The following is a 21,237-nucleotide window of genomic DNA, read 5'->3' as shown; positions in this document are numbered from 1 at the left end:
GAGAAGGAGAAACAGCTCAAACAGACAAGAGCTGAACTGGACAAAACAATTAAGGTGTTAGAAGACAGTCAGCGACACGTGGAGGAGAAAAACACACAACTAGAGAATCTGAACAAACTGCTGAAGGAGAAAGAAACACAGCTGAAGAACACAGATAAAGAACTGGAAACCAGTACAAATAAACTGGACACACTGGGACAGAAGCTGCAGGACAAAGAGAGACAACTGGTGAGTGTGAAGGAAGAACCGGAAACCAGTACAAATAAACTGGACACACTGGGACAGGAGTTGCAGGACAAGCAGAGACAACTACAGGACACCATGTTCATAGTGGAGCAACAGAAATCTGAGATAGCAGAAAAAAAACAACAGCTTGAAGAGAAAGAGAGACTTCTAACTGAGAGAGAGACACAGCTAATGGAAAGAGACAAAGAGCTTCAGGAGAAAGTCAGAGTTCTAACTGAGAGAGAGACACAGCTAATGGGAAGAGACAAAGAGCTTCAGGAGAAAGTCAGACTTCTAGAGGAGAAAACAAAGCAGCTGCAGGAACAGACAGATCCAGCTTCCATCAGGAGAAGAAACAGCAGGGAACTTTTACCTCCAAAAAGTAAGTAATGTGTAATAAGTTTCTCAGAATGTCATTGTTTCCAAATATTCAATTAATAAATGAATACATAAATATACTGTAATGATCCTTAATAGTGCAACTCTTCAGATATTATAAGGAAATGTAATTTAAACAGTGACAGGGGTTAGTTATAGTGTATAAGACATAACTTTATTATATCATCTGTCTAACTCTACCTTCTGAAGAATGTCTCTCATTCTGACTGGTTCTGATGTTTCCTAGTGAGTGAAGAGACTCAGGACTCAGCAGCACCAATCAGGAAAAGACACAGTATGGAGGGAAATCGTCCAACATGTGAGTGATTAATGATTGTTGTGTTTAATGTGAAACTCAACAGTAGTTTGAGGTAAAAGAGATGAATATAAAGAGTAGCAGCAGACAGATTTAGGCAATAGATTTAGGTAAAAATTATAAATGTTAAATATCTCAGGATTCTGAGCAGCGTGACAGAAAATCATTTGATATGGACGACATCAATCTTTCCTCCATCAATCACAGTGACACTAACATGATGAGGAATTTGAGTATGAGTTATATAAAGGCAGTCGGCCTCCATACTCCATAGAACAGCGTCATCACCACAATGTAGTAAGTGATTCTGTATTAAATGATTCATTCTTGTTCATTTCAGTGGGTGGAGAATCGTCTAGTCCACATCCTCCAGCATCGGTTCCTGTAGCAGAACTGAGGCTGGTGCTGCTGGGGAGGACGGGGTCTGGGAAGAGTGTAACAGGAAACATCATCCTGGGCAGAGAGGAGAGGAACCAGGCTGCTATGTCTACAGCTACATCTACAGCCACCCAGCAGAGTGAGAGCACACAGGGGGAGGTGGCTGGGAGGAAGGTGACTGTGGTGGACACGCCTGACTGGTTCTCTCCTGAACTGTCTCTGGAGAAGCTGAGACAGGACGTGGGACTCTGTGTCCGTCTGTCTGCTCCAGGATCCCACGCCTTCCTCCTGGTCATACCTCTGAAGCAGCCTACAGGAGAGGAGAGAGGGATGCTGGAGAAAATGGAGGAGATCTTTGGAGAGACATGCTGGAGAAACACAATGATCATATTCAGTGTTACTGATGAATGTGAGAAGAAGAACATTGAGGACTTTATCCAGTCAGGAGACCAGGAGGTCCAGAGACTTGTAGAGAAATGTGGGAACAAGTTTCACTGTCTCAACATTAATGAGCGTGGAGATGGTTCTCAGGTCTCAGAGCTGTTGGAGAAGATAGAGAAGATGGTGGAAGGAAGCAGAGAGAAATTCTACAGCACTGACATCTACCTGGAGATAGAATCTCTCATTAGAGCCATGGAGGCTACAATTCTGAAGGAAAGAGAAGAGAAAAGAGAGAGAGAGGAGATGGACATGAAAGAAAAAATAGAGAAGGAGGTGCAGGATTCTCTGAGAAAGATAGAAGGAGTGATCCAGGAGCATGAAGGAGACATCAGACAACTTAATGATCGAACAACTGAACTGGAGAGAAAGATGAAAGAAGAGAGGGATGAAGAGAAAAAGAAAGAACTCGAGAGGGAGCTGAAACGAGAGGTAGACAAAAGAACAGAAATGGAAGGAAAGGTGAAGAACCTAAAAGAAAAGAGAGAGAGGGAGAGAAAAGAGATGGAGGAAAGGCACAAGCAGGAGATGGAGGAGATCAGGGAGGTGTATGAAGGAGAGATCAGAATGGAGGCAGAGAGAATGCTCATGAACATCATCCTGCCTGAACTCCAGAGAAACATGTTGTCCTCAAAAACAAAGATGCAGGAAGATTTCAGCAGACAGATGGAGGAGAAGAACAGAGAGATGGAGAATCTTCAACAGAAACTTTCACAGCTCACAGATACTCACAGTCTGCTTGAAGAGGTTTATGAGAAAACTGTCAGAGAAAGTTCAGAGAGAGCTTCTCTAAAAGGAGAGGAATCAACGGGAATCTCTCAGAAATTTAAAGGCTTATTTAAATGAGTAACAGAGTTTATAAAGCTGCAGAGACTCAGCTGGTCTGAAATGAGGCGTATCAGCTAGTGATGGTAGACATCAGAGCTAGAGACAGAAGCCTAAGGATAAAGAAAGAAGCTAATAAACAGGATTAAACTGTTTGTTTTTTCTAAGCAAACTATGCAGGAGAAAAGGCCTAATAGCTAAATAGTTATTAAGACAACAGGATTTTTACAGGGCTAATTAATTATTCTTAGTAATATAATTAACAACAAGCTAATTACTGCTACAGTACTTACTTTTCATGCAGTACAACCTAACAAATATAATGAGTGGGTCTGGTTTGGGAACCTTTACACACTGAAGAAATCACATCATGACATAAAGTGTTTTATTCTTCTTATACAACAGCAGTTTGCTCAGAATTACATTTGTATTAACAAAAGAAGAACACTTTAAACTCTTTATCCCTTTACAGCTGCATCTATTGTAGAGATACATCCTCAAACTAGCTAGTTATTGTTATCACTTACATTATAACAGCTTGAAGTTTGAATATCTTGTAAGATAACAAAAGTGAAAAATGATTAATGATTTATATATATAGACTTATATATATATCAGACTTTATAAACTTTGTAAAACCCGAAACCTTTTAGAATATTGCCATACTGTTGCCATATATGGCTTTAATGTTATATATCTCAATGAGATTGATATTTTGTTTACATTTTGTAAAATTTTATTAGAAAAATGAATTTGTGAAAATATTTATGAATGACGTCTATATTTGATTGTACATTTAATTGTGTATAAACTGTATGAATAAATGTGAACATGTACATATGTCTGTACTTATTTAGCATTTTTATTTAAATCTGTTTATATACCACATATTCCAAGTTACCAAAGAATCTCTGACTCTAATGCAAGAGCCGAGAAAACAGGTACAGTACATGATGTTAATATTTTAAACCCTATTTTATTTCAACAATCAACTAGAGGATGAATTTGTGTAAACAAAAACAGTCTTAATAAAGGTCTGGCATTGTGAGACATTTTCTCTTGACATGTCAGAGTGTGTGAGCTGCTATGATGTTCATCTAAAACTCACCAACAGGAGGAGGGTTTCAGATTATACCACATGTGACATGTAAACTGGAACTGAAATAGCAGAACTCCAGTTCAGACGCTTTCTCTGTGATGTGACTGCTTTATTTTCTATTTATCAGCATCAAGACAGAGAAAAGAGAGAGACTGATGAAGGAATCACATCTATAGCTGTTATTATTCCTGTTATATCTGATAACTCACACGTTCCACAGTATTTACATGTTAAACTAAATGGGAAAAGTAACGTGTCATTCTTTATTTAATAAACACTAAGAATGTTTGTAGTAAGTAAATAATCTATTTCCAGGTGGGAACAGTAACCTAATCATTAATCATTTTCCTCTAACTGAACACCGCCAAGTGTTTTATTCTGTAATGGTGTTAGTTAGGAGAGTCTATAATGATAGATACATAGGAACTGAAACCATGTAGTGACACTTTTCCTGTGTTTAATAATGTTTTAGTGTCACTGTTACTTCACTAAGCTCTTTTCTCCTGGTGTCTTGTTCTGCTTCTTAATTCACGCCTCATTTCTGTAACAGAAACACAAACAGCTGAATGAGTGACACATTTCTACATTATCTGGGTGTGCAATAAAATTGAATGTGTATTTACTGAAAGGTTTATGGAATGTTTTGCATGTAGAAATGTACAATAACTGTAATAAAGAGGTCAACAACAGGATCTTGTATTTTTTTTTTTTAATTTACAGCTCCATAGTCATTTTTATGAGCTCAGTTAACCTTGTTAAGTTTAACCAGTCACTAGTTTTTAAATGAACTGCACTGACAGAATGAGTGGAGAATAAGAGCGAACTTCTTCATTCAGATGAGTAACGTACTGCAGCTCAAATCAGTAATTCATGAGTCAAAGCTCTTAAACTTTTTCCTAACAATGATAAGATTAATTTTCCTGTGAACATTATAACAGTACAGTTTAACATGTTACATTTTTATTACTAACACTGTATTAACTTTGAGGTAACTGATGCAGTGTTTTTAGCTTCTCTGTGATTGGGTCTGGGTTTTAATACATGACGACACCTCAGTGTTCTGACATAATGATTCACTATCTGTTGTTATATTTTATTAAAATAGTTAAAATTGTAGCTGAACATCTTTGAAAGCACAGAGTGAAGATTGTTTATCAGCTGTTCTGACTGTAAATCATAAGTTTTTCTCATTGTATTTTATCTAACATTACATTTCTCTCTGTTGTTTTACATGATACTTCTCACAGTGTTGGTAAGTAAATAACTCGACTTCACACTAATAGTAAAAGCTGATATTTTATAAACTTCTCACATATATTTATTTATTTTCTCCTGCACTAATAAGGAGCTACACCTCAGTATGGGAGAAGATCTAAATGGACTGATGAGTCATTAATGTTCTCCATATACAATGTTCTATAGTTACATGTGCTGATATCAGAACAGTTTTATATTTGTCTTGAAGCAGTTGTATAAATACACATATATTAATAATTTGTTTCTGGCTGCATGATTTTTCCCTCCACAGTTATGTTTCTGTACCTGATGAATCTCTCCAATGTGAGCAGATGATTAGGGCACACAGTTAAAACAGGTAAAAATTAACTGAAAGAAAACATAAGTTAGAAGAGAATTAGACACAAATGTCCAACATAATGTCCTTTACTATTTTCACAAGAGAAAAAACAACAACAACAACAACAAGATATTGTTTATTTTATTTCAGAGTTCAGAGCATCAGAAGTGAATTTAAATACATAATACTAGAGTCCAGGGTCCTTAATAATATGGACCTCACACCAAGTTTTTCAAGGTGTTAGCTACAGTTAACACAGGGACACATATAGAAGGGTTAGCACATACACTGTGAATAAAGATTTTACTAAAGTAAATATGAAGTCTTAGAGAGGAAGATTAGAACAGGAAGTGGGTCCAGCGAGTCTGCATCAGCAGTGAAGGTGAAAGTGAAACAGTTCAGCTTGTTGTGTGTGAGTTCTTCTAAAGCAGCAGATAAAGAAGTGAGTAAAGAGCTGTTAAATAATATATTTAAATATACTATGATATTGGGTTTGATTACCTACATGACATAGAAAGAGAAAGACGATGGCACTGAATCTCTCTCTCTCTCTCTCTCTCTCTCTCTCTCTCTCTCTCTCTCTCTCACACACACTTCTTTTAGTCTGAACTTACAGGAAGATAAAGATGGCAAGTAAGTTAGATATACAAAGGTTTAAAGGCTGTCAATCCTGAACATAAAACAGTAGTATTTTTTTATTATATAATATATATTTATTTATATAATACATTTTGTTTTATATTGTTTAATGTTTTGGTATATCACCATTCAGTCCGAAGATTTTATCAGTCATCATAAGCCAGTTAACTGTCTGATAAACTCACTGGGTTTCTGTTTCACAAAGCAGCATTTTAGATTTATTCTAACATTCAGTGTTTTCCTTTTTTTAAACTGATGTATTTGCACCATCTACAAACCTAACAAAGGTGTTTTCTTCATGATGTCATCTTAATATCATGTTTCTCTCTGATGTTTTAAACAGGTCCTTTCTCATGGGTAGGTTTATACTAAAAATTTGCTTAATTTGTTTATTGATGGTAATCATAGATAATTATTTGCTTATTAGATTAAAGTTTAATGGAGAGCAACAGAATATGTACTGAAAAAAATTTACATTCTATTATTCACTTCCACAGAAGAGCTTGTTTGGAGAAAATAAAGAGCCCTGTGAGTATTAGACAGACTAGCCTCACCATCCTCACCATCCCAAGTTCATCTGGTTGGTAACTATCTGCTTGGCCTCCTTGTTTCTCTGCCTTGTTATTTAGAAAGGATGGCATTGGCTTACAGTAGCTTTCATTATTTTATTTTTGGATCTGATGTAGTATCAGATGTTCATAATAATAACAGAAAAAAAAACACTTGCCATAGTTTTGTCCTTTGTGGCAGTAGCCAGTTTTGGTGTAACAAGTTTTACATTTTGCTGCCAACTATAAAATGTAATCAGTGTATTAAGAGGCTACATCCCATTAAGCTGATCTGATGTGTGTTGGTCTGCCTGACCCCTCTTTGTTTGGAATAATTTTAAGTTACTCTGCCTTATTTGGGAAAGATGGCCTACAGTAGCTTTAAGTTCTCATTTTCTAAAATAAACACTTGGTGGTTCTTCAAGATCTTGACTGTAGCCTATTTCTACATTTTTTTTTATCTCAATACAGTTCATTTTGAGTTAATTTCATTTCTAAAAATGGTGCAAACTCTGCTAGATTATAGATAAAAGATTCCCATTCCCCTGTCATTCTGTGATCGGCAGTGATCGGCAATCGGCAGATCATGATCTTGGTGATCGGTGATCGGCCCCAAAAATGCTGATCGGAGCATCTCTATTTTTAAATGTTCTTGATCATTTAAAGAACAGTTTACAACTGGTCGAAACAATTAGTAACAGAAAGCGCTCTCTTCAGGGACGCTGAGTTTTGACGGGCTTTTTGTTATGCTGTTCAATCTCGCTGTGACGGATGACGCTGTCTTGTGTTGGCGGTTTCAGCTGCTAGGAATGGTTTAAGTGCTTGAATGTTTTCAGCAAATGGTGACGGGTAAGCAGGTTATATTAACCTTCTTAATCTGAATATCATGTGCAAGGGGAATGTACAGCAAACTAAAGCATGCATGACGGCACTGGCCTGAGAAAGGAAAGGGTATTAATATGTGCGGTCTTTTTATTTTAGAAATGAAATTTCATTCACATGACAAATTGTCTTTAAAAGTATAGTTAAATAATAGCCATAAAGTGTACGATGTTTTTAAGACTTCTGGAGAGAAGAACATATTACTTTGTTGAATCTTTGTTGAACCTGTGATCCTTGTCTTTTTTTTGCTAAATTTGAAATGTCCTGGAAAATGATCTCTGAAAAAGAGTGGGAACCCTGCATTAGTAATTTACCTCAGAGGTTCAATTTCTTTTTTGTAAAAGGTGGTTATTTGACGATAGCGAGCGATTTAAAGGTGACACGCATTCTGTTTACAAGTCACAGAAAAAATTACTTTGACCGTCATTACAGTTTGATTACAATGTGATTATCACAGGATGATTGTCACACTGCTGTTCATGACATCTGACTAAAATTAAATATGTGACATGAACAAAAAAGCTCTAAGTTACACTGAATGTGTGTGATGTTAAAGACAGTGTGTGTACACAGTGTGTTTCAATGCTGTGACAAATGAATAAGATGTGTTCATTTTAATCTACACAACTACTGTGTAAAACAGCTGAATAATTCGAACACAATTTGAATTCATATTGACACAAAATGTGTATAGTGGAGTGCTACACATAATTTGTGTAATTTTTCAACACATTCGTGTTGAGAGTGTAGATAATTCAAACTCACATGTACAGAACACACAAGCTGAATCCCATAAAGAAAATAATCACACCACTGACTGTCTAAGTGTGGACATCGTACCAGGTTGTTAAATGTGAAGCCAAAATGCCCCTGACGCCCTCTAGTGGCTGTCTGCAGTACTATTATTAACTCCTCCGGTTCCCATGTTAGTGAATGGAATATGATCCAAACTTTCAGTTACAGCTCCACAGTCATTGTTATGAGCTCAGGTTTATTTCTAAAAATAATATATGACATAAACTAATATAAATGACATGTGAAACCTTTCTTGTATTGACTGGTTTCTAGTGTAGTTTACATGCTGGGAGGAAAAGTGACATCTGATGTTGTATTTCTGTATTTTTTGAAAACTGCAGCAGTTTCTTGGCAAATTCAGACTTTTTTTTAAAAAAAAAATATTGATCTGTTCACTCCTTGTTAAAGACTCGACACTCAATGTGGAATTTTATTTTCTGTGGTCCATTTGTTTTTAAAGTAGGGCTGGATGCAATAAGAAAAGCACTGTTATAAATGTTGAAAACAATAATCACACTTCTGCAATCACACAATCCACTGTAGCGGGTTAAAATTCACACCAGAGCCTGTGCATTAAAGATACAGATGGAGTCCATGGTACAAACTGTAGTCTTAAGAAGAACATTAAGGGAGCAGAAAGCAGCCCCACAGAGCTTCTTCTTCTTCTTTCGGCTTTTCCCTTCAGGGGTCGCCACAGCGAATCATCTCTCTCCACCTATCCCTATCTTCTGCATCCTCAACACTTGCACCCACTAGCATCAAATCCTCATTGATTACATCCATATACCTCCTCTTTGGCCTTCCTCTTTGCCTCCTGCCTGGCAGCTCCATGTCCAACATTCTCCTACCAATATACTCACTCTCCCTCCTCTGAACATGTCCAAACCATCTTAATCTTGCCTCCCTAACTTTGTCCCCCAAACGTCCAACATGGGCTGTCCCTCTGATGTACTCGTTCCTAATCCTGTCCAATCTTGTCACTCCCAAAGAGAACCTCAACATCTTCAGTTCGGCTACCTCTAGCTCTGACTCCTATCTCTTCTTCAGTGACACTGTCTCTAAACCATACAGCATGGCCGGTCTCACCACTGTCCTGTACACCTTCCCCTTGATTCTTGCTGATATTTTCCTATCACACAGAACTCCTGACACCTTTCTCCACCCACTCCAACCTGCCTGCACTCGCTTCTTTACTGCTTTCCCACTCTCTCCATTACTCTGGACTGTTGACCCCAAGTACTTAAACTCCTGTAACCTTCTTCACCTCTTCACCCTGTAACCTTACTGTTCCACTTCCCTCCCTTTCATTCACACACATGTACTCAGTCTTACTACGACTGACTTTCATTCCTCTTCTCTCCAGCGCAAACCTCCACCTCTCCAGGTTTTCCTCCACCTGCTCCCTGCTCTCACTACAGATCACAATGTCATCTGCAAACATCATCGTCCAAGGAGACTCCTGTCTGACCTCCTCTGACAACTGGTCCATCACTATAGCAAACAGGAAGGGGCTCAGAGCCGATCCCTGATGCAGTCCCACCTCCACTGTGAACTCCTCTGTCTGACCTACAGCACACCTCACCACTGTCCTGCTCCTCTCATACATGTCCTGCACCACTCTGACATACTTCTCTGCTACTCCTGACTTCCTCATACAGTACCACAGCTCTACTCTTGGCACCCTGTCATACGCTTTCTCTAAGTCTACAAAAACACAGTGCAACTCCCTCTGACCATCCCTATACTTCTCCATCAGCATTCTCAGAGCAAAAATTGCATCTGTTGTGCTCTTTCTGGGCATGAAGCCATACTGCTGCTCACAAATTTCCACCACCTTCCTTAACCTAGCTTCCACTACTCTTTCCCACAACTTCATTGTATGGCTCATCAACTTTATCCCCCTATAGTTGCTGCAACTCTGCACGTCACCCTTATTCTTAAAGATCGGTACTAACACACTCCTTCTCCATTCCTCAGGCATCCTCTCACTTTCTAATACCCTGTTGAACAACCTAGTTAAAAATTCCACTGCTGCCTCTCCTAGACACTTCCAGACCTCTACCGGGATGTCGTCAGGACCAACTGTCTTTCCACTTTTCATCCTCTTCAAAGCCTTCCTGACTTCATCCTTTCTAATCTTATCTACTTCCTGTTCCACAGAGTTCACCCCTTCTACTCTTTTTTCCCTCTCATTTTCCTCATTCATCAGCTCCTCAAAGTATTCCTTCCATCTCCTCTGTACACTCTCCTCACTTGTGAGCACCCTTCCATCTCTATCCTTAATAATTCTAACTTGCTGCACATCCTTCCCATCTCGATCCCTTTGCCTAGCTAACCTGTACAAGTCCTTCAAGAAAGTAGCCCCACAGAGCACACAATAATAAATAAATACACACATCACAAACTATAGAAATAGTGACAAAAAGGTGAAAAACATCAGGAAATTAGCGGCAGTGTTTCGGGGGAAAAACATTAGAGCTCGTTGACTTTTCAGGCTCTATGTCGCTTACTGCATCTTTCTACTTCTCCATCTTTCTCAGCAAATCCCTGCACCTCAAAGAGGGACACGTCCATAGCGCGCCAATCAAATCTCTCGGAAGTGACGTCACCATCTTTGAGGAGACGATTTAGAAGAAATAGAAAATAGAAAACATAGAAAAAATTATTTAGGTAGATAATTTGGAAGATAGGAAAAGAAATACTGAGAGACACAAAGAATGAAAAGAAAGATGGACAGACAGGCAGCTTTAGACTTTGGCAATTTTCTATTTTAATTTCTCTAATAATTTTCTGTATATCTATTTATGATGATGATGATGATTATTATTATTATTATACATGTAGATAATAAAGCTGAACCCAGGGGGCGTGGTTATCAGAGGCGAAGGGGCGGAGCTTTGTCTCAGTTCTCTGTAATGAAGGTGAAAGTGAAAATAGTTTTCGACTCTCACAGAGTCACTGTACCTTTACACTTCCTGATACAGGAGGAATATATGTGTATATGTAGACAGGGGACATTTTAAACACGGTGTTTAAACCCTAATGAGTTAAATACCGAATATGTGGCGCTCTGAAATGTGGAAACACTTCAGTTAAAGTATCAGATGTGTTTATATGAGGAACAGGAAAGGTAAGAGGAGTTAGCATCATGCTAAAGTACAAGCTAATCTCAAACTAATCCAATTGTGTGTAATTCCTTACCTTCTTATCATGTATTTGTGTTAAACATGAGGACTCTCTCTCTCTCTCTCTCTCTCTCTCTGTCTGTGTGTGTGTGTGTTTAGGATTTTATTAGTCTGAATCTACAGAAAGAGATAAAGATGGTGACTGCAAGCAGTAAGTTATATTTCAAGGAACAAATTTATCAATATAATTTGAAGATTGAAGATTAATCTAATTGTGTGTGTGTGTGTGTGTTTTCTCACACAGATGAGTTTAAACTCAGTGGTCCCAGTGGAGAGTTGTATAATCACTCTGCTGTCACTCTCTCATGTCGTCTGTCTCCTGAAATTAGTGCTGTTGACTTGGAGATCCGGTGGTTTAAGGGGACAGACTGTGTTTGTGTTTATAAGAACAGTAAGGTGACAGAGGGGAGAGGTTATGAGGGCAGAGTGAGTCTGTTCACTCAGGAGCTGGAGAGAGGAAACGTCTCCTTACAGCTGAGAAACTGTACAGAGTCAGATGATGGATATTACCTCTGTCAGGTCACTGATGGAGACAGAACAGAAGAGATTACAGTATATATGAGTAAGTGTTCCAGATCTCCACACTGTAAAAACTCCACATCATCATCTGTGCTTCTCATCTCAGTACATAAACACACTCAGTATTCAGTGTGAGATTCAGTATACAGGCTGCTAATGTGGAGTGAAGATCATTTGAGTTGAATTAACAGTAACTCTATTTTTCACTCTTCTACACACTTGCACAAGGGCTTAAAAGCAGCAGCTTGTACAAATATGAAGTAACTAGGGATTTGTTTATCTAACTTTATTTATCTATTAATCAGAGATTGACTGAATATCAGTTCCCTTTCGGAACTCGAGCTGCGTCGAAACGCTATGGGAACGCCCCTGCGTGACCGCGCTCTGAACCACGTGTGTAATCTGGCCAATAGGCGTTGGGACGTGACGTCATAGGCAGGTGACGTCGCGTAAACAGGAAGCTCCAAATGGCTGCGAGATGGACAAGATGCTAGCTTCTGCTCGTTCAGGTAAGCGCTGTGTTTTTCTGATCGAGTGATGGCTAGCAGACAGAGATTCCGTAAATGTGTTTATCCGTGTCCCTGTTTCATTACCGGGAAACGCTCTCGGAGGGTGCTCTTCGAGAAGAGCTCTCTCCCTCGCGGCTCCGGTCCCGCTCTTGCTGAGGCAAAGCGGCGCCGGCGCTCGTGGGGCTCGCAGGCTGATTTAGCAGCGGGATTCGAGTCGGATGAGTCCGCTCCAGCCTCGTCTGCTGAATCGAGCTCCTGCTCTCGAGGAGAAGCGGGCTCGTGAGCAGCACGGCATTACATGTCTCTCCCTCCGAGGAAGGAGAGCTGATGGATGCTAGCGAGCCCGTGGGCTCCTCACAGCCTGTGCTGTATGAGGAGCTCCTCGAGGTCGTGACACGAGCCGTAGCCAAGCTGGATTTAGATTGGCCGGTTGAGCAGCAGAAGCAGCATGCACCCAGTAAGCTGGATGAGTGTTTCCTGCGTTTTGTGTCACTTCCTGGGCGCCGGGGCCTGCCGTTTTTTCCTGATCTGCACTTCTCCTAGTCACTCCTCGCTCTACGCGAATGTGGTTGGGGCTAAGGCGTGCGGCTACGGGGCAATGCTGCGTGTGGAAGAGACACTGGTTAGCTATCTCTCCCCTAGCATAGCATCATCGCTAAAGGCTCCGGTGTTTCCTACTAAGCCGCTACGTGCTACGTCAGCCTTAGTAGGGAAGGCTTACACGGCAGCAGGTCGGGCCGTGGGCTGCCTCCACACCATGGGTATGTTGCAGGCATACCAGGCTGACCTGCTACGTGATTTGGATGAGGGACTTAGCTCCGGGACCGCTGATATTAAGGAGTTGCTTCGCACTGCCGACTTATCCCTTCGGGCCACGAAACACACGGCGCGGGCCATTGGTCGGTCCATGGCGGCCCTGGTGGCCACAGAAAGGCATCTGTGGCTCACCTTGTCCGACCTCCCGGACAAGGATCGAGCTGTGCTATTGGACGCACCGATGGCTCCTCCTGGACTGTTTGGCGACGCTGTGACGGCGGTCGTGAACAAGTTCCAGGAGTCTAAAAAGCAGTCGACTGTGTTTCAGCAGTACCTCCCTCGGCGATCTCGTGGAGCTGTTTAGCGGCAGCCCCTGCCTGGTCCTTCCGGGCACCGCAAAGCCCAGAAAAAGAGCATTGCCACTCGATCTCCATGGGCCTAGGGGCCCAAGGGGACGCTCTAGGCCCAAGAAGGAGCAGGATGACCTGGGGGTCCCCCTCGCCTTCGACAAACGGGCAGTGGTGCATAGATCCTGCCGGTCTACGGTTGGGGGGATGGGGCACACCTCTCGTTACGGTGACCATCCCTCCCCTGCACCACTGGGGTGCCAGGCCATTGGCTCTGCCACAAGATGTGCTCCAGAGTACGGCCCCCCTCCAGCGGGCACCTCCCTCAGTACGGATGGGGGAGACCCACCGCCTCTCAGGAGGTGTCAACGGCCACAGTTCCGGCCGTTCGGGTCATGGAGGCCGGTCTGCCAGCCCTGCCACAAAGTGTGCCTCAGGGCGCAGCTTCCCACCAGCGGTTCGCTCCCCACCTTTCCACCCGAAGGTTCGTTGTGGGAGGGGAGGGTCCGTCGCCTCTCTCGAGGCGTCATCAGCTGCAGGGCACGGCCCCAGCTGCTCTGAGTGGGTCAGAGGCCAGCCCCGAGGGGCTGGTTCCCCTGAGGAACTTTCTGACAGCTTGGGAGGAGCTGCCAGGAGTCTTCCGGTGAGTCCTGCAGACCATAGAGGACGGCTACACGGTTCAGTTCATGTCCTCTCCTCCCCGTTTCAATGGGATGTGTCCCACCCTGGTGGGACCCGAGCAGGCTCTGGTCCTGGAACAAGAAGTGCGCACACTCCTGAGGAAAGGAGCCATCGGGGTGGTTCCCCCCTCGGTTCGAGAGTCAGGCTTCTACAGCCCGTACTTCGTCGTTCCGACCCGAGCCATGGCAGCGGCGTCCAGCGTAATCCCGCTCGGCCTCCTGCACATGAGGCCCCTCCAGTGGTGGCTCCGGGGCAGAGGGTTTTCTCTCAGGGGAAACCCATATCGTTCCATCAAGGTCTCGCGGCATGCTCTTCGAGCCTTGGATGTTTGGAAAGACTGAACGTTTCTGTCCCAAGGCCCCGTGTTGGGAGCTCCATGTCGCGGGGTGGGGTGCGGTCATGAGTGGCCACTCCACCCAGGGTCTGTGGAGCGGCCCACGTCTCTCGTGGCACATAAATTGCCTGGAGATGATGGTGGTGTTTTTGGGGTTAAAACACTTCCTCCCAGACCTGCGAGATCGCCATGTATTGGTCTGCACGGACAATACTGCGGTGGTCTCCTACATCAACCACCAAGGGGGTCTCCGATCTCGCCCTTTGTACAAGCTAACACGAGCGGTTCTCTTGTGGTCTCAGGACAGACTCCTCTCTTTGAGGGCCATTTATATCCCAGGACAGTTGAATGTCAGAGCAGGGGGGCACAGTTCATAGCAGCTGGTCTCTCTACCGAGGTAGTAGAGACCCTTCTCCACTCCAGAGCTTCCTCCACGAGGAGTTCGTACGCCGCACGATGGCGACTGTTTACGTCATGGTGCAAGCACCATGGCCTGGAACCAGTTAACTGCCCGATCTGCTCAGTTCTGGAGTGCTTACAGGAACAGTTTGCCGCTGGGTTAACCCCCTCGACCCTGAAGGTTTACGTGTCCGCAATCACGGCATATAGCACCCCGCCGGCGGGGCAGTCGCTGGGTAGACACCCATTGGTGACACGTTTCCTCCGCGGCGCCCGGAGGCTGAGGCCCGGGACGCGACCCAGAGTGCCTGTCTGGGATCTGGCAGTTGTGCTGGCGGCTCTATCGGAGCCCCCCTTCGAGCCATTGACCGAAGTGGCCCTTAGGTTTCTGTCTATTAAGACCACCTTCCTCTTGGCAATTTCCTCCCTAAAGAGGATCGGGGATCTGCAGGCCCTGTCCGTGGCCCCGTCTCGCCTGGAGTTTGCCCCTGGCATGGCCAGAGTGTTTCTCTATCCGAAACCTGGGTACGTACCTAAGGTGCCTTCGGCCCCCTCACGACCGTGTCGTGTTGTGTTGCAGGCATTCTGCCCTCCTCCGTTTACACCCCCCGAACAGGAGCGACAGAACCGACTGTGTCCAGTGCGAGCACTGGTCACTTACCTACGCAGGACAAGTCCGTGGAGAAAGTCGGAGCAGCTGTTCGCTACGGCCCTAACAGGAAGGGTTTCTCAGCCGCTAAGCAGACGTTGAGCAGATGGGTAGTGGATGCGATTGTGTCGGCTCACAAGTCCTCTGGCCTCCCCGCACTGTTCGGGGTCCGAGCTCACTCCACCCGGGGTGTGGCGGCCTCTACGGCCTGGTCCGCTGGAGTGGCACTCCAAGACATCTGTGACGCTGCGGGTTGGTCCACCCCACTGACCTTCGTCAGGTTCTATGACCTTGACCTCAGAGCCACCCCGGGCTCCTCTGTCCTACGTGCAGGTGCCGAGGCCCTCACTCTCTAAGCAGGGTCTGGTCAGTGTGGCATGATCGGACACTCGTTCCCACAGCGTTTTGACGCAGCTCGAGTTCCAAAAGGGAACGTCTCTAGGTTACGACCGTAACCCTAGTTCCCTGAGGAACGAGGCGCTGCGTCTCCATGCCACACTCCCTGCATCCCTGCGGCGCTTACCTTCTCTCGCAGGAGCTAGCATCTTGTCCATCTCACTGCCATTTGTAGCTTCCTGTTTACGCGACGTCACCTGCCGATGACGTCACGTCCCAACGCCTGTTGGTCAGATTACACACGTGGTTCAGACCGCGGTCACGCAAGGGCGTTCCCATAGCGTTTCGACGCAGCGTCTCGTTCCTCAGGGAACTAGGGTTACGGTCGTAACCTAGAGACGTTTAAACTAAGAGATATTTTTTACATCAGGGAGGAAATTAAATTACACACTAAATGTGACATTTAAATTATTACAATTTCTGTATATCCAGTAGATCAGACTACATCACTGCCAAATACAGCAGTGAGAACCAAACTACACACATTTAGGTGTATTTTTCTACTTCTATAAGTCTGTAAATTCAGAGTGGAGACTAATATCAGGAGTTACAGGTTGTAGTGTTGGACTTTTCCAACATGATTTGTTTTAAAACTAGCACAGTAAGGTACAGACCTGGAGAACACAAACTGTATTGTCCTTGTAACTGTGTTAATAACATGAAATGAGAAACTGAACGACTCCCACTACAATGTAGACTCTCATCTTTCATTAGTCGTGTTTACACACAAAGATTTTTAACAGTATGAATGAATTTCAGCCAGACTGCAGATTCCGAATGAACTGTTTCTGTGTGTCTTAAAATGGACTCTTTTCATTTATATACATGTTACATGATCTGATCCAAATCTATCTTGGTGTTCAGAGCTCTGGGTTAGTGCTTCTGAATGATTAAATCATTTATCACCATATTTTAAAATAGAAAGTATTAATCAGGGAAGAATCAATATCACACAAACAAACTCACTATTAGTTTAAACAGATTAAAATCTCTAACATGAGCTGTGTTTTCTGTACAACATTTTATTACATGATTCAAACTCACATGTACAGAACACAAACTGAATCCCATGAAGAAAATAATCACACCACTGACTGTCTATAAGTGTGGACATCGTACCAAGAGGTTAAAGGTGAGGCCAAAATGCCTCTGGCGACCTCTAGTGGCTGTCTGCAGTACAATTATTAACTCGTCCAGTTCCCATTTTAGTGAATGGAACATGATCCAAACTTTCATTTAATTTACAGCTCCGCAGTCTTTTTATGAGCTCAGATCATCTTAATATCTTCTCCATATTTTCCCTAAAAGAAATGTGTTTTATAAGATTTATATGGTGATAATTAACAGGACAGTGTTGATGAGGTTGATTAAGGCAGCTAACACTAACTCAGATTCATACTAATTTATTGTGTGTATGATTTTAGATAACACTAGCAGTAGCTTGTTAAGGTTAACCAGTCACTAGTTTTTAAATGAACTCCACTGACAGAATGAGTGGAGAATAAGAGCGAACTTCTTCATTCAGATGAGTAATGTACTGCAGCTCAAATCAGTAATTCATGAGTCAAAGCTCTAAAACTTTTTCCTAACAATGATAAAATTAATATTCCTGTGAAAATTATAATAGTACAGTTTAACATGTTAGATTTTTATTACTAACACTGTATTAACTTTGAGGTAACTGATGCAGTGTTTTCAGGTCAAATCTCACAGCATACTGTATGTTCAGTGTCCATCAGCAGTATGGGCTTGTGATTAAAATATGTTGATGTTCAGCATTTTCACTTCATATGGAGTGTTTTATTCAGCAGCTGATCACAGCTCTGTGTTACTGCACTGAGTAAAACCACCTCATGAAGTCTTTCATTATTTAATATAAACTATTTATAATGATTCACTATCTATTCACTAAATCATAAGTTTTTCTCATTGTATTTTATCTAACATTACATTTCTCTCTGTTGTTTTACATGATACTTCTCACAGTGGTAAGTAAATAACTCAACTTCACGCTAATAGTAAAAGCTGATATTTTATAAACTTCTCACATATATTACATTTTAATCCAGGAATCTAATAGAAACATAAAGATGATTTTCAGATCATGTTTATGTGAAGGAGTCTGATCAGTAAGTGAGATTCCACTTCCATCAGTCAGCTTCTTGCCCACAATGCACCTGTGTGTAACCTCACTGCAGTGTAATAATGTACAGAGACATTACCGTGTCGAGTAAAAGACACAACAAACACGCAGCATATAACACACACCACTGACAGACTCCATCAGAATGTTACACAATAAACATAAATCACAGCTTTAACAGTTTTCAGTGTTTGTAGACAGAATAATTGTCATCAGTCGCTCTGCGTAACAATCACACTACAGTATGTTTAGAAAAAGCACTGAAGAGTCGACTCGGCCTGGCGTTTAGTGTCTTTAAGCTAACTGTAGTAAGTCGTGTTAATGCACACGGCATAAAGACAACCTGACTGAACTGAGAACAGAAGTCCTTCACTTCATTTCTAAAACTTCCTTCATAGGAGAGAGGGATTTGGGAGTGAAAGAGAGAAAAACAGAAGGAGATCACGCATCTTCTCTAATCTACTGCGACATGTCACATGCTGTCGTAACCAGTATATAGACGAGGCAGCAGTAAAGAACATCATTCTGTTATCTGTTCAGGTTTTACATTGATAAATGTCTGTGTTTATAATTAAAGGAAGTGAGAATCTGATATTCTGTATATTCCTTTATCTACTACAATAGCACAGAGATATATTACAAAATATTTCACTATATATTTAAAATACACAGGGGGAAATGTACAAATACTGACATACTGTATATTGGTAAAGACATGCAGAGATCAGAAAATAGGATTTTCCAATAAATCACAAGATATTTCTCTTCCTTAAGGGGAACTAGCGGTATATTAGCACAATGCTACATGATACAGATTTACTGTGTGTGATGACTGATTGTTGTCTAGTTTTCCTCTTTTTTATTAAGACACACATCAGCTGTGTTTTAACCAGAGTAACAGTTACTTTCCACATTTTCACATGGAACAATTCACATTTGTAATCATGCATAAAATCTTCACACTGTTTTATTTACTTTCACAGGATATACAGAGTCGTGAGTATAAACCCCTTTTCTGTGCTAGCGATGTCTTGATGCTGCATGAATAATATATTTATTGTTCAGATGAAATAGATTAGACTGTGCTGTGTGTTCAGAGTGCAATAGCACATAGATATCTGAGCATCATGAGCATAGTGTAGTGAACACAACAGACTGTGATCTCTAACAGAACATTCATCATGCTGGTGTCTAGTTTGTCATTTAGTGTTGTACAGACACAGAAATCTGACCTACACACTGACACTGAGAGAAAAAGCTGAAGGTTTTATAACAAACAGTCATTAGTGAACACAATCTGATCTACTGAAGCTAATAATCAGAGACTGACTCATTATCAGTTTAAACTGAAACAATCAGAGACATTTTTACATCAGAGAGGAAATTAAATTACATATCAAACACATCCAGTAGAAACTGGTGAATATAGCAATAAGAACCAAAACCACACAAACCCCAGGTAATATTGGACTGTTAGTTTGTTCTGATGAGCAAATAAACTCCAATATTTTATACACAATGAATAAACACCATGCACAACGATTAAACATAAACCTCAGAGAAAGACTGTAGAGATCTGAGACACAGAACAAAAATCCACCAGCATGACCTCAGAGTCTTTATCCAATAGACAGATAAACACAAAGATAATCTTCAAGAGCAAAGGAGCAGATTCCAGTTTGTTAAAAAGTAGATTATGGACAGATGAGACAAAGACTAAGCTGTAACAAAGTGACGAAAAGAGGAAAGTGTGAGAAAAGTGAAAAGAAAACTAGTCAAGTCACTTTTATTGTCACATCACCACAGCACATGTGCCTTGATGAGTGAAATTCTTAGGAGCAAACTCCAGAAATTGCAGAAACAATTTAACGTACAGATGTGCAGTTCGCTCATACATTTATTCAGTACAATATGTGTATACAATATGTACAATTAACAAACAGATAATAAAATCAACAGGTGAAAATGTGCAATATGCTCATACATATAGTTAGTACACACAGTGTACTATTATGCATACTTACAGTAGCACTACACATTATATGCAATATGCGGGATCGGATGCTGCGGAGACGTGTTCCTGAGGGAAGCAGAGAGAGCAGTCTGTGGGACGGGTGGCTGGAGTCACTGATGATCCTCGGGGCTTTTCTCATACACCGCCTTGTGTAGATATCCTGGAGGGAGGGAAGCTCACCTCCAACAATGTGGCTGTCAGTTCGCACGACCCTTTTCAGAGCTTTACAATTGCCAGCGGTTCTGTTTCCAAACCATGCAGTGATGCCGCCCGTCAGGATGCTCTCTATAGTGCAGGTGTAGAATGTTCTGAGAATGCTGGGGCTCATTACAAACTTCCTCAGCCGTCTCAGGAAGAAGAGGTGTTGACGTGCCTTCTTCAGCACTGCGTCAGTGTGTATGGACCAGGTAAGATCCTCGCTGATGTTAACACCGAGAAACTTAAAGCTGCTCACCATCTCCACAGGTTTCTTGTCGATGGTGATGGGTTTGTATTCACTCCTCTGTCTGCTGAAATCCACCACCAGCTCCTTGGCCTTGTCAATGTTGAGTGAGAGGTGGTTCTAATGACACCATTTACTCAGGGTGCTCACCTCTTCTCTGTAGGCCGTCTCATCGTTGTCGGTGATCAGGCCTATCACCGTTGTGTTGTCAGTGAATTAGACAATGATGTTGGAGCTGTGTGTGGCTGCACAGTCATGTGTGTACTAGTGTTAATTTCGTCAGACGAGACAAGACGAAATATGTTCGTCAACAACCGTTTTTTTCATGACTAAGACGAGACGATGACAAGACTGCACCACTGTCCAAAAACGCTGACTAAGACTGAATTAACATGCATTATTGTTGACTAAAAAGACGAGACGAAAATGTTTTGTATGAAATAAAAACTAAGATAAAATCTCTCTTCATTTTCGTCTACAATTGTCTCTGCTTTTTCATCAGCTGTTACACCTTTAAAATATTCAGAACGAGTTAGCGGCTTCGCGCTGTTTAGTGTGTGCGTAGAAACAATTCGTCCACACGCCGCTCAAAAAAAAACAACTCCTGAGCGCAAGTCCACCCTAGGTCTAGGCAGGATTTTTGTGTTAAATTATATTTTTCCTGTCGCTGCGCAGCTGTGGACACAGCTCTGAGGAGCACCAGTGTTGAGGTGTTTATGATCCAAATCAAAGCAGCACTTCTGTGAAACATGGAGACATGGACA

General features: G+C 42.1%; 2 protein-coding genes across 3 annotated transcripts in view; both read left to right on the top strand.

The window, feature by feature from the left end:
* LOC132841168 (restin homolog) overlaps positions 1-21,237 on the top strand; it is a 66,475-nt gene that overhangs the window by 14,407 nt on the left and 30,831 nt on the right. The gene's annotated exons all lie outside the window — the stretch shown is intronic.
* On the top strand, positions 11,056-12,052 carry LOC132841217 (butyrophilin-like protein 2). Of its 2 annotated transcripts, none has more exons than XR_009647867.1 (3): positions 11,056-11,229; positions 11,384-11,435; positions 11,529-11,870. XR_009647867.1 is itself a non-coding variant. In XM_060863494.1 (3 exons), exons 1-3 carry the CDS (start codon positions 11,204-11,206, stop codon positions 11,936-11,938), a joined length of 477 nt encoding a protein of 158 aa, XP_060719477.1. In that variant the 5' UTR covers positions 11,056-11,203; the 3' UTR covers positions 11,939-12,052. The 2 variants fall into 2 exon arrangements, 1 of the variants encoding a protein (XP_060719477.1); XM_060863494.1 differs by having other exon boundaries at positions 11,395-11,435; positions 11,529-12,052.

The sequence above is a fragment of the Tachysurus vachellii genome, chromosome 26 (genome assembly GCF_030014155.1).
Source record: "Tachysurus vachellii isolate PV-2020 chromosome 26, HZAU_Pvac_v1, whole genome shotgun sequence".
NCBI lineage: Eukaryota > Metazoa > Chordata > Actinopteri > Siluriformes > Bagridae > Tachysurus > Tachysurus vachellii.
The sequence above is the reverse complement of the archived record's forward strand: the minus strand, read 5'-3'. Positions and strand labels throughout refer to the sequence as shown.